The 22,358-nt window shown below is 39.6% G+C and overlaps 1 protein-coding gene across 1 annotated transcript in view; it reads left to right on the plus strand.

The window, feature by feature from the left end:
• Positions 1–21,859, plus strand: part of TULP3 (TUB like protein 3) — a 38,212-nt gene extending 16,353 nt beyond the window's left edge. The window contains exons 2-11 of the mRNA XM_054182648.1: positions 3,560–3,611; positions 8,885–9,047; positions 9,697–9,873; positions 11,727–11,857; positions 13,626–13,823; positions 14,327–14,439; positions 14,826–14,940; positions 16,561–16,659; positions 18,860–19,031; positions 19,542–21,859. Coding sequence (XP_054038623.1) covers positions 3,560–3,611; positions 8,885–9,047; positions 9,697–9,873; positions 11,727–11,857; positions 13,626–13,823; positions 14,327–14,439; positions 14,826–14,940; positions 16,561–16,659; positions 18,860–19,031; positions 19,542–19,675 — 1,354 coding nt within the window. The 3' untranslated portion in view covers positions 19,676–21,859. The remainder of the gene's footprint in view (positions 1–3,559; positions 3,612–8,884; positions 9,048–9,696; positions 9,874–11,726; positions 11,858–13,625; positions 13,824–14,326; positions 14,440–14,825; positions 14,941–16,560; positions 16,660–18,859; positions 19,032–19,541) is intronic.
• Positions 21,860–22,358: the final 499 nt, after the last annotated feature.

Below are 22,358 nucleotides of genomic sequence, written 5' to 3' on the forward strand. Positions count from 1 at the left end.
GTCTCCCTGGAGTCTTCTCTTCTCCAGGCTGAACAACCCCAACTCTCTCAACTTGTCTTCGTAGGAGAGGTGCTCCAGCCCTCGGATCATCTTTGTGGCCCTCCTCTGGACTCGCTCCAACAGGTCCATGTCTTTCCTGTACTGAGGGCTCCACACCTGGATGCAGTTCCCCAGGTGGGGTCTCACCAGAGCGGAGTAGAGAGACAGGATCACCTCCCTCGACATGCTGGCCATGCTTCTTTTGATGCAGCCCAGGATACAGTTGGCCTTCTGGGCTACGAGTGCACATTGCTGACTCGTACTGAGCTTCTCATCAACCAAGACCCCCAAGTCCTTCTCCTCAGGGCTGTTCTCAATCCATTCTCTGCCCAGCCTGTATTTGTGCTTGGGATTGCCGTGACCCAGGAGCAGGACCTTTCACATGGCCTGGTTGAACTTTCATCATGTTACATGGGCCCACCTCTCAAGCCTGTCCAGGTCCCTCTGCATGGCATCCCTTCCCTCCAGCGTGTTGACTGCACCACACAGCTTGGTGTCATCAGCAAACTTTCTGAGGGTGCACTCAATCCCACTGTCCATGTTGCCGACAAAGATGTTAAACAGCGTTGATCCCAATACCAACCCCTCAGGAACGCCACTCATTACTGGTTTCCACTTGGACATTGAGCCATTGACTGCAACCCTTTGAGTGCAGCCCTCCAGCCAGTTCCTTATCCACCAAGTGATCCATCCACTTAATCTCTCTCTCTCCGATTTAGAGACCAGGATGTCATACGGGACAGTGTCAAACGCTTTGCACAAATCCAGGTGGATGATGTCTGTTGCTCTCCCCTTATCCAGTGGTATCTCAGTGGTTAATTAGACACATTGTTAAATAAAAAGTTTATTTGCAGTCTGATTTATGTATGACTGGATTTTGTTGTCGTCTCTCTCATCAATAGTCACTTGTGGCCTCAAATCCATGGAATACAGTGGAGTGTATTGGTTAATTTTCTCTTGAATAAACTGTAGGGTGCATTCAAATCTTGCTAATAGGTGCATTTTACAGTCCGTTGTTGATTTGTTCAGCTTTCTGCTGAACCCTCTTCAGCTCTTCAGAGTCCTTTCTCTTGTGTGGACCTCGGACAGAATGGGAATCCACCATTTTCAGACTGGTGGATTGCTTTCTTGCCCTATTTTTTATGTTTAATATGAGGGTATTTCGTTATTCTTGGAGTTGTGTTATACCGGGAGTTTGTATTTGACTGATTCAATGGTAATTATTACCAAGTGCTTAGAAGATAAATATTTTGACATTTTTAAATATAATATATTCAGGTACACAGAAAAGTTGTAATGAAAACAAGAGTGTTAACTCTGTCTATCCATATGTATGCTTTACAACATAGTTTGTAATTCCAAAATTGCAGTGTTTTATTGAAAAATCATATGTCCATTCTGAAAGAACTGGCAGTACACGTAGTGTGCCTTTTTTACAGAAATTAAAATAAACTGCATATAAATGAAGCCTTAATTGCATATACGAACATCTATTAAATAATTTGTGAGTTATCTCATCATTGTCATTAGTCTGATACTCTTAAAATGGTGAGGAAAGACCAAATAAACACATATATAATAAATTTGTCATTCGTATTCCTATTGTAACACTTTAATTTCTGTTTATGATATGAAAACAAGGCGAATTCCGATTTCAGCAGGAATTTGAGGTGGTATCACTTAAAAACAAGACTTTTTGCTTCATGTTGGACTATGTTAATCTGGAAATGGACCAGTGAGGAGGGGTGGATCTGTGAACCCCTTTGTATCTTGCTGTCTTCTCCCACATTCAGACGTGCTGTTCTTAGTTGAGTGTTTTTGTAAAATAGTTGCTTTCCCACTCTCATTTTTATTCCTTATCCTGGGTAATCATTACTCTTCACTTCTATGTTACATTCTGGGCCATTTTTCCTTTTTCTATGGCGTGTCTTGTTACCTTTAGTAGGTTACCTTTAGTCTGTTAGCTTTAGCAGGAGAATTAGTGGATTCTGGTAAATGCAGCAGAGGATTTGGTGGGCAGGGTTTCGTGTAGTGTGCTCTACCGGAATGGTTGGGAAGATTGTGACAGGCTCCTTGAAAATTTTCAGTTCTTATTTATCAAAGGTAAATGGGTGACTGGTTTGGTGGTTGGGGTGTTTTTTCCTGTTTTGAACTGTGTTGTTGTAGCTACGGCAATGCTGCTTATTTTTCCTGTTCCTACTGGATGTTTAGCTCCTCTTGTTGCACGTAAACCCTTCACAGAGAAAAGCATAGTGAAGGGCGTAGTGGTTGTGCATGGGCATGTCTGAAGAGCACTTAGATGTACCGGTCCGGTCCGTAGTCAGTCCATCTGAAGGAGGATTCCTGTTTGAAGCCTGCAGCTGTATGAGCATGCTACATGCATTCCTTAGTGGTGAGCTGTGGGAGTGACTCTGGTACAGCCTTAACCCCGCTGTGGTGGGTAGAAAAAAGTTGGAAGCGTGTGTATGTGTGGGAAGCTCTTTTTCATCTGGTTATTATGTTACACTTCTATGATGACCAAGTGCTGGAAGGAAGGTTGCACCATGGCTCCGATTTTCCTTGTTAGGGTTATATGCAGCACTGTCTGCCAGCTTGTGACTTCACATCATTGGACATTTCTGCGTACCTAGACCAGACAATTTCCTGTTTAAATTGAAATTTTGGCTAGCCCTGCTTTTCTGCGTGCCATCAATAAAAAAAATATAATTTTTGTCTGTTTCTTGTATTCAGTATCTTCTTCCTGTTGCTTTCTCGCTTCCAGAGGGGTCTTTGTGAAAGATGTGTAGGAGGAAAGTGCATAGCTGTGGTAGGCAGAATATGTGCTTACTTGTCAATTAGCCTTCGTTCTTTGTAGGGTTAACTGCTCTAAATGGCACTTTATGTAATAATTCATTATCGGACAAGAGGAAATGGGAAGTCTATATGGAACACAACTTAGAATGAAAACCTAGAGTTCTTATGAAAGTTAAAACACTTATATAATGAAATAATTATTTTTTTCATCTCTAGGAATTAATACCAGGTGTTGCAAATGCAGATTCTCATAGATATTCGCAGTAGTTCTGTGAGGTCTGGTAGGAGGAGAGAATGGTGTAGATTTGACTCCAAGACAAAACCTAAAATTCTGAGTTAATTTGGAATTGAGTATTTTATGAAGGAGCAGAGACTTTACTGAATTGGTTTCAACTGCATAAAGCTTTCAGATATAAATTGTCTCGTAGCCCGCCTCAATAGTGGCTCATAATCTGTCCATCAGTAATGAAGCCTTTTTTGCTTACAAAGTGTTTTCAGAAAAGTTTACTAAGGTGATTAGACTACAGTTTGGTCCTATTTATGACAGAATGTGAAGCATGGTGGGTTTTTTTATTGCCTTGTAATTTGGTCTTGTCATGGGATAGAAGTTATGTCCTACAGTTGGTTTAAAGTCTTGATGGTGAAGTGGTAGTCTGTGAATATCCTGTGATCTTATAATGCAAACTATTTACTAGCAATAATTAATTTGTTTCTCTCCCTTTCCTAGCATCTTTGAGGACGAAAGCATGAAACTACGGCAGCTGAAACTAGAGAATCAGGTAAATGCTGAAGCTCGTAAAAATAATATAGGAAAACAAACATTAGCCGTCTCATTGGAGGAAAGGAGGAGGTAAAAGTGTTTGTGTTTCCTTTTTCTTTCCCTTCTCCCTGTCTCCCCACTTTTCCTCATGATGACCTGGCTTCTGTCTGTCATCTACTTTGTGATTTGTTGCCCAGAACTACATAAGATATATTGCAACAGCGAATCCAGCCCGCAGTCTTCAACTTCTGTTCTGCTATGTGATGTCAGGGAGACTTGAGAAATGGGGGTGAAGTGCTAAAAATGCTTGGTCTAAAGAATACAAACAAGAATTCATTGCTAACATTTTTCTTTAAAGATTTTCATGGCTTTTGTTAGTTTAAGTCAACCTTGCTACGGCTTGTAGGCTTGAGTTCTTTGATACATTTATTTTTCATACATCCTACTCATTTCATTGGAATTGAGTCACCACAATGCAGGAATTAATCAAAAGAGAAGAAAACTGCAGGGAATTATCCATTTTAAGCATCAAAGGGAAAGAAAAAATTTCCCTGAGCTATAGGAAGATCTGCTTAACACTACTGTTGAGAAAGATTTCCAGCATCTTTTAATTTTTTTTGTTTCCTACAAATAAAACATTTGCAGCCAAGCATTTGTCAAATATTGGGTTATAGGTCTCATTTTTTAAAGGGCTGTTTGCTGGATGCTTACATCGCCGTATTCTCCAGAGCAATAAAGTAGCCATCCTTAATATTCTTCCTCTGTGAAATTTTAAATGCTTATAGATAGATTAGAAGATGTGAGATTATTATGATTCTCTAGCTGGCCATTTCACATGGACCACCGATCACTGTCTTGCGTTAAATTCATCTGTGTTCAAATTAAAGTATGTTTTTTAGAAAAGCGCTCTGTCAGCTGAGGATCTTTAAATCCAGACATATAACAGTCTTCAGGGAACTGTTGCAGTGGATAATAACCGTCTTTACCAGAACTTGTTCATTATTTCTAGTCTGAGTTTGCTTAGCTTTGACTTCAGAGAGTGGATCTACGTGTGTACAGGCGCTTATCTAAAACGCTTAAGAGTCAAAGAGTAAAATTTATCTTTGGTAGTGTAATATCTGTGGAAGCTAGGATTATCCTTTTGCCTGTAGGCTATTGAGTAACATTTGTTTTAAAAGGAAAAAAAAAAAAAGCATTAGTTCAAGGAATTGGTAAAAGAGGATTTAGTGCCAAATGCCACTCTGTAAGAAGTTCTGAAACTATGGATGGTCCAACTGCTTGGTGATGAACCTCAGTGTCTGTTTCGGGACTGTTGTCATGGGTCGTAAACCGGTTAGTAATCACTGGCTGCTAGTGCTGGGCACTGTCGTCAATGCATGCCTAGTTTCAGACTTTGCCATGGGGATCCATTGCTGTTCCACCAAAACAAAGCTGCTGTCAGTTGAATCGTGAAGAAGTGAGTTTAAAGAATTAATACCCTTTTGCGATTTTGTTTCAGGCTTTCTTGGATTTGGTTGAGATTGCAATCACCTGCAAAAGCAACAGCTGAACAATTTCACTAAAATATATTTTATCACCACCACCCCTCCTTGCAAATGAGATTTGTTGAGAAATGCTAATTTAGGATTGTATAATTAGGTTTGAATATTAATGTTGAAAATCTGCTTTTAACTTTTACATGAATGGTACCATGCCTTCTGAAGAAATAGAGGTCAATATGAGATCACTATCAGACATGATGAACTCATTGCTGGTTGTAGCTGATGCCCCCCTGCCTGATTAATTTGTCCTAAGCATTTATAGGAATTGGGATAAAAAATGCAAAATGTTTTAATCCAGCAGGATCACATTTAGAACTTCTGGCCATACAGAGAATCTGTAATAAGCGTTGCCACAGCAAAGACGTATGCCTGTCATCCATCTTTATGATGGGTTTGGAAACCCTGTAATTGCAGTAAAATATTCCTTATAATAATGCGTGACATCAGGTTCCATCTGTGGGCCAGCTCTGCCTGCCAGGATGCTTTCAGCTAGACTGCTGCCTTTTCCTTGAGGAGGGAGTGTGTGGCTGCACAGGCGGTGCTTGCTTCCCCAGCAGTACGAGGTGTTGCAGTGTCTTTTTAGGCAGCTGCAGCTCAAAGTGCAATGCTGCCATCTCCCTGTGGGTGGAGAGCGTGAAGCTGAAGCCATATTTCTGAATGTACCCGTTACGGTATTTACTCTTGACACAAAGTTTGATTAATGCTATCATCACTACCATTGTCACTGCTGCCCCAACGTGAACTAAGGTGGAGCTGGAGGAGTGGAGAGGATACTTCAGAGCTAGGAGCTATCCCGTGTGGCCTACTAAGGTAGGACCATGCCAAATAAGTAGCATGGTATTGCACCTTCAAGGGTGGAGGGGTTGGAACCTTCCTGTATACCATCTTCCTGTTCATCACAGTCATAGAAAGAATACTAAACTAGTTGTCTTATTAGTCTGCTATGGTATATTCATCTGATGCATCTGACAACTTAGCTTGTTGGAAACTCATTAGAACCAGAGTTGGTGGTTTGTGATCCTTTAATCATCTGGTATTCTGGTGTTCTGCTTTTCTGTGGTGCAAAGAAAACGTTTCTGAAAGTATTTAATACATGGAGTTCACAAAACCCTGAACAAATGGGTTCAAACAAATTTAATGGGTTGTGTGTTCTGGTGTCCTGTTCATGAATTATCTAAATTTTTTATTGTAGTATTATATGAATTTTTACTTCAACACAGAGCTGGAGAAAAAGGTTATTTAGTAGACAAAATGAAACAAAACAGAGTTTCATTTTTTCTACTTCATTTTAGTGGGATATGTCTGAGAATACATAGTACTGAAGGTAAGGCTGCTCTGCCACCTTGTGTAGAGAAAATGAACTGCTATTATCTGTCCTGTCAGTGGGTTTGTAGATTTTTTTCCATCTCAATAAGTAGTAGAGAGAAGCCTTTTTAAAACAAATTTAATTGCTGTCAAGTTTTGTCATTTTGATTATCCCGAAGTTCTTGAAAGAAGAAGGTTGGTCACATCTGCCAGCAGTAAGGTATATGTTTCAGTGTAAACCAATATGATCCTCTTGGCTTGGTGAGTCCTAGAAACTCTTTGATGAAATAGAATGTACTATAATAAGAAAAAATAAATTTTTAGACTGGTGAGCAGTGAAATGTTTAAAAAACCTCATCTAACAGAATAATCAGTTAAGTAGCTCTGAAAGTTATGATATCGTATATTGATCCCAAATTCAATTTCCCCTTCTAGGAGTAGCTGTGTACTTTCTTACTGCCTTTAGGATGTGTCTTGTATTTTTTAATTCTCTGTCTATTTGTCAGGTAAGGAAGCCTTGGCAACATTTTTTCTCAAATCTGTATGTTGCTTTGATTCTTGATTTCCCTCTGTCCTTTTATTTAAACTATTAGAAATTTATAAACTGTCATGATTTTTTTTTTCTTTTCCTCAGCATTAATTTAAAAAACAAACAACACAAACTAATGTAAATTCTTATGGAAGGTCTGACTACCTTTCTAGAAAGTAAATTTCATCTGTAACTAGCATTTTCTAAGAATTTGACTTCTACTGCTTATTTTTCTTTTCTTCTTCTAGACCAATGTGTTAAGCTGTTTGAAATTCTGTGTGACTTTTGCCCTTCAGGACAATCCTTGCAAATAATTCTGCAGTAACAGCACTACCTGCATTGCAGTCCTGTCTTCAAAGTGTAATTATGAGTTTAAATTAAAAAGGTTGTTTTGATTTGGTATTTTGTTGTTGGTTTTTTGTTTTGGTTTTTTGGTGTTGCTTTGTGGTTTTTTTTTAGATAAGTGCTTATGAAGCAGAAAGAATAAAGGACCAAGGCCTGAATTGTGTCGGAATTCCTCACGGAGAGGTTTCCTGAGAAACTAACCTCACTTGAGATAAAAAGCCTAATAGGAGAGGGAAGAACCAACAAGAGAGGGAAAAACCACAACAGGAGGGGAAAGGGTTCCAAAGATGTCTATGTCTCAAGTGGATTGAATTGTTGGTACTGTTTATCTGATAGATCCTTGGAGACTGAAAAGAATTTGATGGAGAAAGGGTTTCTATCATCAAAAACAACTTTCAGGAGGTATTCAGGTACCTAAGAAGCAGGCATGGATAAACTGCATCTACAGCACAGGGCTTGCACATTGTTTGCATTGTGGTGCATTACAGAATATTAGAATGTGATTTTTCCTTCTCCTTGCATCACCTTAACTTTTAAAGATTAAACATTGCCATCTGTAAAATGGTGCAATGTCCCCATTTGCCTTGATTTAAGCCTAGAAGTTGTTTCTATTCTCATTTAGTAGGAAATCATAAACATTTAATGTACGTGTATCTTGGGAAAGTAATGGTTTATTTTTTAACATTTGGATTTACCATTCTTTCCTTTCAATCCTGAATTACATATAAAAATTTTTTAAGGTAGGTCAATTTTCCTTTTACTGGATCAGTCTTATTTTAATGACTGTAATTTTATTTTTTCCCGTTCTAAGTCTTGTCTCTCGACATTGGTTTCTGGGAACTACTTGTTTTGAGTTCTCCCTGTTAGATGATAGCTTTTGAGACAAAAGCCTTTTCCCTTGCAGGGCCTGACTTGCTTTTGCTGCATTGTGTCAGCATTTATAACAGCAGTGGCAGAATGAGCCCTGATTAAGGATTTTTAGAAATGTTATGCTAATACAGTAAGAGACTTAATTGCTATATAGTGCATAGGGTAAGTGCTCTCATCTTTTCTCTGGCATTTTCAGATAGTCTTGGAGATAGTTCTCTTAATACGAAGTTAGCCTACAAAACAGGCAGGAAGAGGGAATTGTCCCAAATGATGGAATTTTAGAACAATCGTAACAGCAGTGGAAAGTGTGCAGAGCTGTTTTGTCTACTGTATCAGCTTAATTAAGTAGGATGCATGGAGTAATACAACTGCATGAACCTGCTGTATTGGATTATAAATGACTACTGAATTTGGCTATTTATATTAAGGATTGCTGCAGTTTAGACTGGATAAAAAGAGTTAAAATTATCTGCTGATGGTCTCAGGATAGATCAGAAAATAAACAGGTGTCCACATCATGCATCACTGATGAAGAATCAAAGGCAATGTCTCACTCCAAAGGCACAGTGATATCTGCATCTAGAGTTTTTGTAAGGGATTACAGGAGTATCTCAGGTTTACTGGAGATCCTGATCAGAGGCGTGGTTTCTGCCTCTCTGGATGTTACTCATCCTTATTTCATGTTTTTTCTTTATTTCACAGAGAGCTCTTCTAGAGAAAAAGCAGAGGAAGAAACGTCTTGATCCGTTGATGGTACAGCCAAATCCTGAGGCAAAGCTGCGTAGGTCAAAGACCAAAGGGTGTGAGGAGCAAACTCCTTTAGTAGAAACTCTTACCCCTTTCCATAGTGATGTTATGTTGCATGGTAAGTGATCAGCCTGATTGCAACAATGTTCCCCAAAATGCCAGTGCATGGAATTAGACTTATGTATTGTGTACTACGCAAACAGGATTAAGTATTATGCCATACCCTGACATCAAGATGTCTCCACCAGTTAAGAAGTGCAGTGCACAGCTGTGTTGCATGTTTAAACATGGAAACTTCATTTTTTACAAAAAAGATAGAGGACATCTATTTACTTTTTTTTCTGCCTGCGGCTGTAGATATTTTTATCAAATTGATTTGTGATGTTCACTGTAGAGCACACACTTTATAGGACAGGAGCAAACAAGGAACCTGAAGGAAAAGAAAATAGAGTAGTTGCCCATAAATAAATTGAAGGATATCAATGTGAGTGACAAATATAACTCATTTTAATTGCTTAAGCTTTTGTAAAAAAGTAAATACAATTTATAAATGGAGAAACTGATGCCTGATGTGTTTAAAGTAATAGGGGATCTGTACCAGAGTCAGGACTGATTCCTCCCAAGTCTTTTGACAGAAGCGGAACAAGTATACATCAGAACTTTAAAGGGATGCTTGAGCAAGGGAAGATGAAAAGAAGAACCATCCTGGGATGCATCTTCAGCCATAAAAAATAGACTTTAGCATTCTGTTTCATTTTGTCCTGCAGGCATTGATGGACCAGCTGCTTTCCTGAAATCAGAAGTGCAAGATTTGGGGACCAAGCTCCAAACTCTCTCTGCTGGATCTTCCAAAACAGAAGACGGTGCAGATCAGGAAAATGATGGAGAGGCTCTAACAGACTCATCAGGCAAGCCAGATCTGCAAGAAATCTTACAGAAACGAGGTGAGAGTTGATAGTAGTCAAAAGTAGTTTTCAGTAGAAGTTCTTCTACTTCTTATAATTTTTTTTCAGTAGCATTAAAAAACCTAAAAAATATGAGGAATCATGAAACAAGTGTCTGTAGGATATTACTTTTAAATGTAGAAATACAGAACTGCAGTTTCTTCCCCTGATATTAATTGGAACATACCAGTTATGTTTTAAAGGTTTATCAATATGCTGTATAATTTCTGGCCTTTCCAAGGAAGTTGGTGACAAAGTATGGTTGGTGACTGCTATACTTCACATTTTGCTAAGGTTCCGGTTATTTTTATTCCAGATATATTATATCTGGATATGATGCTTGAATATTGTCACAACAGCAGAACCTGCTATAGCCGGTAAATGGTGTAATTTAACCACTTCGGAGACTAACAGGAAAGGTGTTCTTCCTGAGTCAGAGGCTGTCACAATCAACAGGTTTAGAATTTTGTATTCAATAGTTATATCCCATTGAGTAGTTTCCCAGTGGAGTGTCCATCTCTATCTGCCAAGTATCTTATATTGCTGCCAGCACCACAGGAAACCTTTTTTGTTGCATGGAGCCTAAGCAGTCTGCAGCAAAATAATGGGTAGTGTTTAATATGGTACACAGCATGTTTTTATTTTGCAGACCCTGTCTCCCAGAAAGTTTCCAGTACACTTTATGTATTAAGGTACTACCACATGTAGAAATACTTCCATTCAGTTGTTAGATGCAACAGCTGCTTACCTATGGATAGCAACATTATACAAGAGTTAGGAAAGGAAGCAGGAGAGAATATCCAGAAACTTCAGGGGAAATCAGTGGAGGTAGAATATAAACAGTGAATTGTGAAATTGGCCGGAATACTAGGGTTAACGCCTTTCCTCTTCCAAATGTGCTTTGGGAAGTTTACTGACAGGTTGTTAAGTATACATTTTTCTGTTTCATCTGAGAGAAAGAACTTCTAGCGGTGACACTTCTATGCAGTGCCGTGCTGGAGCATTGTTATAATATTGTCTCTCAGAAAAGAATTCAGCTTACCAGAGTGAGCGTGTTCATTTTCTACAGTGCTTTGTGTGCTTTTCCATTCTACAGCCAAATTAAATAATGGCATCACAGAACAAAATGATGCAGTTCCAAGTATAAGGAAATGGCAAACAGCGATGTGTACGGAAGCTCTTTATAAATGTCTTTCTCCAGAGTCATTTTAGTTATATACCCACAGTCATCTCAACATGACTGTGCCTAGGTTAACATTAAATAAATAAGTCCTGGAACTACTCAGCCTGTGCTTCCATTTTAAAAATCAAATCATTAGTAGTATTCATGGGACCTGAGTTATTGCTACTGATGTAAGAAGGGGCTCTTACTGAAAAATTATCATATTCCCTTTCAATGTGTATAAGACTAAGGGGAAATGGCAAAGGATATAAACCGTACAGAGTGCAATTTACGGGATAGGTGTCAGCATATTGATCTGGATTTCCTTTTTTTTTTGTTCTTCAGACATGTAGGGCTATTTGTGTGAAAATAGGCAAAATTAATTGAATGAGAGCATACACTAAACAATATGTTACATCATGTAATATCATATAAAATATGTATTAATTAAAGCCTGACAGCCGCTTAATCGTCTGTACAGTGACAGCTGCAAAAAGTCACTAGGAGTTTGAATTACAAGGCTCAGGTTAAGCAATATAGCACATAAAGAAAATCAGCAGTTGAAACAACAGAAATTAGTTAAAAGACCGAGAACAGATTAGCTATGCAAGAGTCATATATGAATTAGTGATGCCATGAACTCATGACACCTTTGTTCAGAGGTTACCTGCTTGATCCTGTATTCTGACAGGAATTTCAGGCAGTCTGAATTTTGATGAGGAGGACACAGAAGAGGAAGAAGCTAATAAGAGACCAGCATCTCATTCACTGTATCCTGAACCTGAGAGGCCTCGTTCTGCAACCAGTGAGAAATCTTTTGCAGTAAGTGTCTTGAAATCCATTTCTGATAAGGGCTGGGCACATGCTTGATTTTTGTACTAACCCCTTGAGCACTGGGTTAAATACAGTAGTTGCAACTACAGTAGCTAGCATATTAATCCCTGAAGGCAGAGGAAGGTCATGATTGTCAGGTTATCTGACTGAAGGGCCATCGAGTTAAACATGAGTAATGATCAAAGGAACAATGGTGGGTGGAGGAATCCAAGTAGCCTAATCAGTGAAGATGGGAAGCACAATGAATCAGCTTCTCCTATGACCCTCAAAGGAGATGGATTAGGCCATTGTCTCTGGTGTAAAATCCAAGAAGATGACACAGAGAAACTCTGAAACGTCATCCAAATTTAAGAGGGACCACTGCCTGGAGGTTTATAGTATTTATTGTGGGATGCAAGGGGGAACAGAATTTTGGTATGGAACAGAGAATTCTGGGATTGGACAAAGCTTTTTATAAGGTGTTTATGGGAAGGGACTTGAGGGAAAATAAAGGGGTCAAGGTGGATCAGGGAGCAGTAAGTATGGGAAAACAGGGAGTAAAGGGGGTAAAAGGCACCGGATGCATGTAAACAGCTGCAAGACAGCATGCTTGTCTGGCCAAGCCTTGTGCCTGATTACTACAGCGTGTTCTACCGTCTTCTAAAACTCTGTAACCGTTTCCTGTGTGAATGTGTTCTTGTGTGTGTGTTTGTGTGTGAGAGAGATACATACATACATAAGCTGACAAACTATATGCTGGACTAGCCAGCAAGTTGGAAGAGATGAGCGTCAGGAAGATCCAGGGTCTGAGCTAGTGACCAGATAAATGGCATAGGCTTTGGGCATGGATGCCTTAAAAGTCCATTCTACTGTTCAAAAGACCATGTCAGTATACTTGTGGGGTGACTGTGTGTATGTTGTGCTGCACTAGTGGGTGAGTAGTACAAAAGTTCTGGATGTTAGCTACTTGGGAGACTGGGCTTTGGGTGCTAACTGCTGGAGGTATCGGGTGGGAGGTGCTGGAGGGGGCAGGGGGGAGAGCCTCTAGTGAATTTCAAGTCTCTGTGTGTGTGTGTCTGTGCGTATTCACTCAGACTTCCTACTGGCTGTACCTGGTAATGGGGATAAACCAGCAGCCTCATCTCCAAGGCCCATTAAGGGAGGAATGTCCTAGCTTCTACAATCTAAAGGATTCAGCTACCTCTAAGAAAAGGATTACTTTAATGACCTATACCAGTTTTCCATTAGAATTCCAGTTCCTTTGGTGACCATCACTTGTATCTTGACTGTACACATTGTTCTAAGGTTCTTCCAGCGTTTAGTTGAGGTGATTCCACTGTCAGCTTTCTGCTTCTGCTACTGTTCTGTACTACCAAAATCTCAGCGCTCATTTCAGTCACAAAAATCCCAGCCTGTTTTACTGCAGCATCCATCAGTCCAGTTTATCATGTTGCCTTATTTGCCACAGAGTCTTTGAAGCTCTAAAAGCACAGAGGCTCTTCGCTTAGAATATTTACATTCCCCCTCCTAGCAATTAACTCGTCTCTGGTTAATGGGGACTTTTTCTCCCCTCCCACTGGAGGGCTAGTTTTTCCTCAGAGTAAAAGTCTTTGGCCACTTTCTTCAGAGAAACACAGGTGGTCTCTTGTTTAACTTCCCTTTCCCAAATATCTTCTCAAGACATGAGATTTCTGTTTCAACAGGCCTTTCTTTTCTTTGGGAATACCAGAGCCTCTGATCTGATATTAATTTTCTAATATGATGGTTCTTCCCACAGGAAACAGGTGCTTCCTGTAGTCCATCTCCTCAGGCAGACGCACAGCTGGGAGAAGTAGAGAACTTGGAGGATTTTGCATTACGCCCTGCACCCCGTGGTATTACAGTCAAGTGTCGAATCACTAGAGATAAGAAGGGAATGGACCGGGGCCTCTTCCCTACTTATTACATGCATCTGGAAAGGGATGACAACAGAAAGGTACTGGAAGCAGCACACAGTATCTTGGCTATTGTACTCCTACCACAGAACATTTCTGGCGTAAGGGAGAGCTTCTGGTAAGAAACCAGAAGCTGAGGAGAGCCAGCATGCAGATGGAGGACAGCTTGTATTTGGCCAAGGCACTAAGGAGGGAATTGGCAGGTTTAAAAGCCATAATACAATGAAAGGTGAAATGTAAAAAGTATAAAAATATCATGGATAAAGAAGAGCAGGGAGACTGAGGTGCTCCAGAAGAAAAGGAAAGAAGACTAGAAAGGACAGTTGCATTAAATCTAGACTGCTGAGTGAGCTGATTGGAGGAACAAGATTTCAGGGGGTGCACTTATGGAAGAGATCAAAATTGTGGAGAAAGTAATAACAGCACAGAGCAAAAAGGGGAATGGGTGCGGGAAATGGAGAGATAACAGTTCGGATAGCAATGCCTAGCAATGCCTCTGCATTCTTACAGAACTCCAGTCTTGATCAAAGTTTTGTATTTCCAGACATTCCTTCTTGCAGGGAGAAAACGCAAAAAGAGCAAAACATCCAATTACCTCATATCAGTTGACCCAACTGATTTATCCCGGGAAGGGGAAAGTTTCATTGGAAAACTCAGGTGAGAATCACAGATGAAAACTACAGACAGGAGAGACTGGATTTTCGTTTTGGTTGAGTTGAAGTTATGACTAGCAATCTGGTATCAATTCATTCAGAGAGAATGAACTCACATTGTCCTGCTTAATGTAATCTGTATTTACCTGCATTGGCAACCTTTCTTCAGCAATTCAGAGAAGGAATTCTGGCTCGATGCTTTTCCAGGGTAGGTTACAGGCTCAGTTCACCGCAGGCACTTTGCAGAAGCTCCTTACTGAGCTGACACTAGGAAGATTCAGATGGCAGGAGATGTGTGTTTTCACTGTGCTGTACAAACACTTTCAGAAGATGACAAAATTTTCCATTGATTCCTCTCTCTTTCTCTGTCTTTCCATAACCTGTCATTAGGTCAAACCTCATGGGAACTAAATTTACAGTCTATGACCATGGAGTTAGCCCAGTCAAGGCACGAGGTCTAGTGGAAAAGGCTGATATGAGACAGGAGCTTGCAGCTATTTGTTATGTAAGTAGTGCCTCTCTCCTTTTGGCCCTTTCTTTTTTGTTGCCTCGTTACCGAGGAAACAGGGCTTACAAAATCACGCTGCCTGGCAGCCTCCCCCACTTAACTTTGGAACTAATCGAACAATTTCAACCAGATACAGCAAAAGGCAGAGGCCTCAAAGGTAAGTTCTTACAAGTTTAATGAAAAAAAAAGAAAAAAAATCAATGACGGGGAGAGAAAGAGACCCAAACTAACTAACATCCTGATGACCTTGTTACCTGTCCCATTGTTCAGCATGTGGCCAGTGAGCATATCCTTTGCACGGAGCCAGCTACAGCATGAACTGCCTCTTGCCTAGCTGGTATCTGGGGGACACTAAGAAGGAACTGGGAGTACACTCTGAAGTAGAGTTATTTTTTGTCGAACCAAAGGCATTTTGGTGAATAGGAAGAGCTGTAATTATTTCAGCAGCAGCTTGTTGTTGGTAAGGATATGGTTCCAGGGGAAATTGTGATTCGCTAGCTCTGTCCTAGAGATGTTTTCTTCTTCTGGTCTTGTGGATCACCTCGGTCTAGGCTTCAGAGTGAAGAGGCGCTTGTGGCCATTCTGGAATTACGTGAGGGTTCTCATGTCACATTGTTTCGTATTCCGATCCTAAATTTTAAAATGAGTACAGCAGATAATATAAAGCCAGCTTTTCAGATTTCTGAACTTTTATCTATAAGAAGTTCATAAAGTTTATATATAAATGAAATCATATCTCATATGTGCCCGTAGATTTTCTGAACTGAGGTTGCAACTCCATCTGTCTGCAAAATGCACTAGCGTGTTAGGAGAAGCTGTATCACTTCTATCAATCAATTCAGTACTTCTAAAAGATTCTGGTGTTTTAATTGGTGTTTGGGAATTCTAAAGGTCATCACTGACATTGTTAGTGAATACTTTAAATGGACCCTTGGTTGGCACTATTAAATGGATGGTTTGAGAATGCCAAGACTTTTTTCCTTTGCTTTTTATAGTCAGTCCACTTGGAGAAGTCTCCTACAGTACTCTGGAAAAATCTGTTTTTCTTAAGATTGAAGCTTGGACAGATGCTGAATACTTTGCCTTCTGGGTCTGTTCTTAGTCATTTATAAAAGAGCATGATTTGAGAGAAAATTGTAGATATGCTTTTAAACACAAACACCAGCACCTAAAGAAGAATGTCGTTCATCTGTCAGGAACGTTTTAGCCTAAATGGTGGCATATAGATAACATAGACTCAGGTCAAAGATATTCGCCTTTTATCATACTTAGGGCTTGTTCACTAGCAAGATTTTAGCATGTTTTTGCCTCAGATGCAAAATCTTACACCTGGAAATTGCATTTACCTGAGTTTGTTATAAATCTTTCATTAGGATAACAAATGTGCTTTAAATTTGGTAATACTACATATGTCTTCTAACGCAGTTCTCAAAATGGGAGGGAAAGCTATTCTCAGTGATTAAACACAGTTGCAGTTAGATAACTGCTACTACAGTTGTAGCTAGCAAATCTCTAAAAAACAACATAAATGTGGATTCAAGTTTGGTTTTGCTCTCTTTCATTCTTTGAGACGGAGTATCTCATTTACTGAAAATAATGTCTTTCCTTGTCTTTCAGGAAACCAATGTGTTAGGATTCAAGGGTCCCAGAAAAATGTCTGTGATCATTCCGGGAATGAATATGAATCATAAGCGAATTTCAATCCATCCACGAAATGTGAGTTACGGAGTTTGGTCATGTTACAGATTGGAGGAAGAGGTTAAAACTTTCTCGTAGAGGTCTGGGTGTTAACTGAAAATCACGGTTTTCAGAGCAAGGCTGTTAATACCCAGGGCTTTAGTAAGTCTCATGGAGAGTAAATACAACGTAGCCTAAAGGTGTTGATTAATTTGGTTTTGCCTTTTACCTAATTTGTAGCCTTCTGAATAGTGTCTCTATCCTTACTTGTGTTTTGGTCAGCTTAAATATTATTTGCTTAGCTATTGCAGTGGCTAGTGTATTCTCTTGCTGTTGCACCTACAACCACTACTCATGGGTGGGATTCTGTTATGCTGAGAGTTGGGTGAACACAGAACAAACTTGCTTCTCCCAGGAGCTTAGATTCTTCGCCAGTATATGAATTACAACAGATAGATAATAAACAGAAAAGGTGGTATTCTGGTGTAGTAGCAAGAGACTAAATACATTTTTGATTAGAATGTTGTCAATCTCTTTGTAGGAATCACAGAAAAGGAAGATTCTTTAAGGAGAAAGTGGGATGACGAGAATAATGGAGTTTTCTGGTGACTATTTAGTGAGGATTTCTCATACATATGGGCAATGTTATAGCTAAAAGCTTACAGAACTGAATCTAAAGATATATTAAGGTGTATGATAAAAATTGTTCAGTTCCCTGTGGGAACCCAGTCCCTGTGGGTTTTATGTTTGGTGTGATAGAAGACCAAAAGGCAGAAAGGACAAGTGCCAGCTAAAAGACACGGTCAGTGTTTTAAGCTAGAAAATGGTATTTGCAGCCATGTTTTGAGTAGATATGAGCAGGACAAGAGTGTATTTGTTGAGGTGAGAGAAAAAAATCTTCAAGAGTGGAAACTCAGAGTCATAAGAGCCTGGAAAAGAGGTTTAATTTTGTGAATGGGCAGGAAAATGGTATCTGGAGGTGGTAATTTATTCATCATCTTTCAATTGGTGTTGCCGTCTGCCCCGTCAGTACAGTAATGGTTCCATGGCCTTGCCTTTATTTTTGTCCCCTATTTTCCCAACTGTTTTTCTAGCAGGCGAGCGTACTGACAGTGGACAAGGCTGAAACACAAAGCTGTTCTGAAAAGTTGGCAAAGCTTTCAGGGTAGGGGTTTGACTCTGTTTTTGTCTTCCTTCTCTGTGATGCCTCCAATTAAGCAATGCTGCCCCCACTTTAAAGGATGAAAAAATGCATCTAAATGCACTTCGTTGGCGCGAATTCTCAAAGTTCTTTTTGGACCTTTTAAAAAGTAAATAAAGATAAAAATAAATGTATAAAGTAACTAGTTTAAACTGAACAGTAAGTTTTATTTAGGTTATTCTCAAAAATCCACTGTCATATATGTATACAATACTAAACCTTTTACTATAGCTGTATCAGTCAGACCTCCACAGTAGGTTGTTTGCTGATAATTTTTTCCCATTAAATAACTCCAGTTTGGATTCTTTTTCTTGGGAGTTTTGGCATATCTTATTTCAGTTTGGATTTTATTTGTTGCAGAACTTTTAAAATTAAGTCATGTGTCATGTTTCCCTGACTACTATTTGCAGCTTCTTGTAATCCATTCCATCTGTCAAATGTAATGTGCTGATTTAGCTCCTTTTTGTATCATTTTGTTTTTATTTCCCTCAGTTTTTCATATTGTGCATCACTTATTAGACCCAATAGGATATTTAACCTACTTACAGCATACTTACAGCCTGCTGCAGCCTTTGGGCTTTCTACTGAAGCACCCTAGGGCCTGGCACTGTGCAGTTAATTGTAGATTATTTTATTTTGTTTAGAAAGTTTAGAATGTTAGAAGTGGAAGTTGGATCCAACAGGATCAGAGAAAGCTTATGAGACCCAGAAAGGATTCCTGCCAGCAGGATGGCAGTCATCTGTGGCCCGTGAATTGCGGCCTTTCCTGTACACATGCTTCCTTCTCTCTCACTTGTTTTTCTTGTTTGGGTGGAAATATAGTGATAGCTTATTGAGTGGAAAGGAATGCTCGGGCTGGGAATGCATGAAAGTGTCTTCCTGGTTCTTGCAGGAAATTTTCAGTAGGACTGAGCTTAAGTGTCTGTTGTGTTTCATTAAACAGGGAATGACCTTCAAGTGACAGAGTGCACACACATGAGAAGCAGTACTCAAAGCAAAATTCCAAATCTGATAAACATGTTTCTTTCTTCTGAACAGGAACACGAGAGTCTGCTGTCAAAATGGCAAAACAAAAATTTAGAGAACCTCATTGAGTTGCACAACAAGGCTCCAGTCTGGAATGATGATACTCAATCCTATGTTTTGAACTTCCATGGGCGAGTCACTCAGGCCTCAGTGAAGAACTTCCAGATTGTCCATGATAATGACCGTAAGAGTCTGGTGGAGAGTGTGTGGGGCTTATTTGAACAGGGAGAACACGGTTTATTTCATGAGATTTGGGAGGAATAGGACACTTTTCTGGAGAAGGGAGGCTGGGTGGAGGAATTCAGCTCAGGATTACTGGGGACTTCTCTGCTGTAAAGAAAACTATATAAGGCCTCTCTTTTTCTGGGGTGGCTGCAAAGGCTGCAGCAAAAGAAGGGGCAAACGCAAGCTTCCTGAAGGGAAAGAAAAGGATTATTATGGCACCTTCAGCACAGCAAAAGAGTGGTTTGAGCTTTGGTTCTGAGAAGAAAGGTAACCTCTAGAATAACACAGTCACTCTAGAGAACAGACTTCAAGGCCACTCTGGTGAGAAAGGGTGGATACACCAACCACACATATTTGGGACTGCCAGACGTGTGTGGCTTTTCCTTTGTGGTTGCTTTTTGGTTTGTTTTTTTTTTTTCTTTGCTTCACTGTGAATTTGTTCGTCTCTGAATCTTTCTTTTCTCCCCAGCTGACTACATTGTGATGCAGTTTGGTCGTGTAGCAGAAGATGTGTTCACTCTGGACTATAATTATCCTCTCTGTGCTCTTCAGGCCTTTGCTATTGGACTCTCCAGCTTTGATAGTAAATTGGCCTGTGAATGAGAGACAACAGACTTGAAACATGGAACTCACTCCCATCCCTGCATCTTGTTGTAAGAGTTCCAGGTGGAGTAATGAAAAGCACATTGGGGATGGAAGGGAACTGGAGGACAGACTTCTGCAGGCTTATTAGAGAGCAAATACCAGGCCTCAGAGCATTATGGTAGCTGGCAGTAGACTATCTTAGGAGACCGTCCCAAGACTGAGCAGTCTCTGCATGCATTGTGGAAGAACAAGGAATATGGGTGATGTTTTTGTCGTCGGTGTTGATTCTGCCTTCAGAATCCTTGTAACAGATGCTGCATGAGAGCAAGCTAAGGAATTTAACCCGATTGGAACCCCTTGCAGCTAGGATTAGAAAAATAATGGTTTAGTGGTTCATACACCTTGGAACTTCCACAGTGCCCCTGGAGATGATGCTACTGATCTGATCGGGAACTCTTGAGTTCCCGATCAGATGAATTCAGAAAAAAGGAGGACAATTATTGGCATGTATTCTCTTTTACCCTGTGTTCCATTTTGCTGTCTGTTACAACAGTCAGACACAGAAGGATTCGGGTTATGGCTCTGTGCAACCATAGGTAATGTTCAAAAAATACAGAAGTGGAATGAGACGTTGGCTCTAATAAAACGCTTTTCTCTTACTCTGTGGGATGATTCTCTGTTAAGGCTGATAGTCCAGTTCCCTTTCATTATTCTGATTGCTCGATATCCCTTGACAGTCTTTTTACCAAATAAAGAACAATCAAATCTCAAATGCTCCCTTTTTAGTTGGTGATATTATATCCATTGCTGTTTCTGTTAGTTTTAACCATGTGAAAAATGGGACTGAATAGATGATAGAATCTGACTGAATTTAGCAGAAGGTAGTATTGTAACAGTATACAATACTATTCCTGAAAAGCAGTGTTCTTACTGATTGAATTTGTCCATTTTTTGTTAAAATTTCCTACATTTTTAGGAATAAGTTAGTGACTGATCTCATTTTTTTTTAATGTGAGATTATCTCAAGTCATGACATATTAAAGTAAATTTTATATAAATAATTTTAACCTGACTATAAGGAGGAGTTACCTCAAAAGGAGACTACAGGTGTTTTTGAAGGCATCAGTAAGTTTAAAAAAATTAATAAATGTATTATGGGCCTTTGCAATGTGTCTTTCCAATGTTCCATTTTCAATGATGGATGTACAATATAGAGACTGTAGGTCACAGCATGGACTCCTCCTTGATCCATATGGCCTTGATTCATCAGGGTGAATTTCTGCACACTGTGACACGTAAGCCTCACAACTGCAGCGTACTAAAGCAGAGAATGGTTACTATCTTGCCTGTTTCATGACTGTCATGCATATTCATGATGAACCTGGAAAACTCTATCCCTCTATTGAGACAAGAATAGGTGTTCTCCAGCTTTAAATATTGTCTCTGTTTCAAGCTGCAAAGAGCCAGATTTTTTGCTTTTGGCCTCTGTAGTCTTTGGAGGGGTAGATGTCACTTGCTCTGTCAAAATAATGAAACTTTGTGAAGACGTTTTCTGATACTACCAGCAAAAGAAAGAATATCGTAATCATGTTTAAACTCTATATTTAACTGTAAATTATGAATTGATACTGAGAACTCCAGCTCGTGTATCTCTCAGATGCTCATTCTGCATTAGCTGGTGAGCCATTGTTTTGAGATGATCTCATCAGCAGAACAGTCGGCGAAGAGAATTTGAATCATGGATCTCGCTTGTGCCTTCATGTACTTCTGGCTCATCAGTCTGGGGACAAGACCTGGCAGTGTTTTCCGGTTGTGCTCTTTGGAGTTCTTGGCTGATGGCTCTGCATTCCTTCTACCCATCCAGAAAAACTAAAGTTAGTTTGTTACCTGTCTGATTATTTTTCTGACTAGGACTGTATGAAAGAAACTGCCTTATGTTACTTTGGGGTGACCTGAAGGTAGACTGCTAATTTCCAATTCAAGATTATTTTCTCTGTGCTCGGAAGGCCATGGTAGCATCCCTTTACTCACTCTTTCAGTTAGGCTGGTCAGCAGTGGCTCTTCCATCCGTTTATTGATATCAAATGATCCAAGCAGGGTCAGGGCCTCTGGGTCTCATTCAAATTATGCAGACAGATGAACTGATTAAGTGCTCTTTTATCAGACACTGTTTTACATGAGTTGTATTTATAACTTTTATATCTAAATGAAAATAAACTGATTTATATATTGAAAAAAATGCTTAATTCTAAATGAAGTTTTTTTGTAGGATTTTGGTGTCACTTTTTGGTGTTCTTTGTTCCTCCTATACTAGATACTACTGCAGTTTTCTTCCCGTCATCTTTTATCTCATTTCTCTTTTTAGTGCCCCTTTTCCTTTTTAATTCTCAGTTCTCTTCCTTTGTGGTGTTTTTTTCATACACTTTTCTAAGTCTGGGGATAAATGTAAGGTTAGTCTCTCTAATACTTTTTTTTCCCCATCAGCAGGTTTTCCTGTATAGTTCTTGGTTCCCATTTGATTCTCTCTTCAAGCTAGTTGCACGTCTCTGTCCCTTGTTTTTAATATTCTTCTCAGCATCCAATTAGGGCTTTTGAGATGGTTCCTTATGTGTTTTCCTACTGTCCATCTGAACCCATTCTCCTGTTGAAGTACAATACCATATATTTCTGAATCGACAACTGAAATAATACAAGGCTAAGC

This window comes from Rissa tridactyla, chromosome 1, assembly GCF_028500815.1.
Source record: "Rissa tridactyla isolate bRisTri1 chromosome 1, bRisTri1.patW.cur.20221130, whole genome shotgun sequence".
Classification (NCBI taxonomy): domain Eukaryota; kingdom Metazoa; phylum Chordata; class Aves; order Charadriiformes; family Laridae; genus Rissa; species Rissa tridactyla.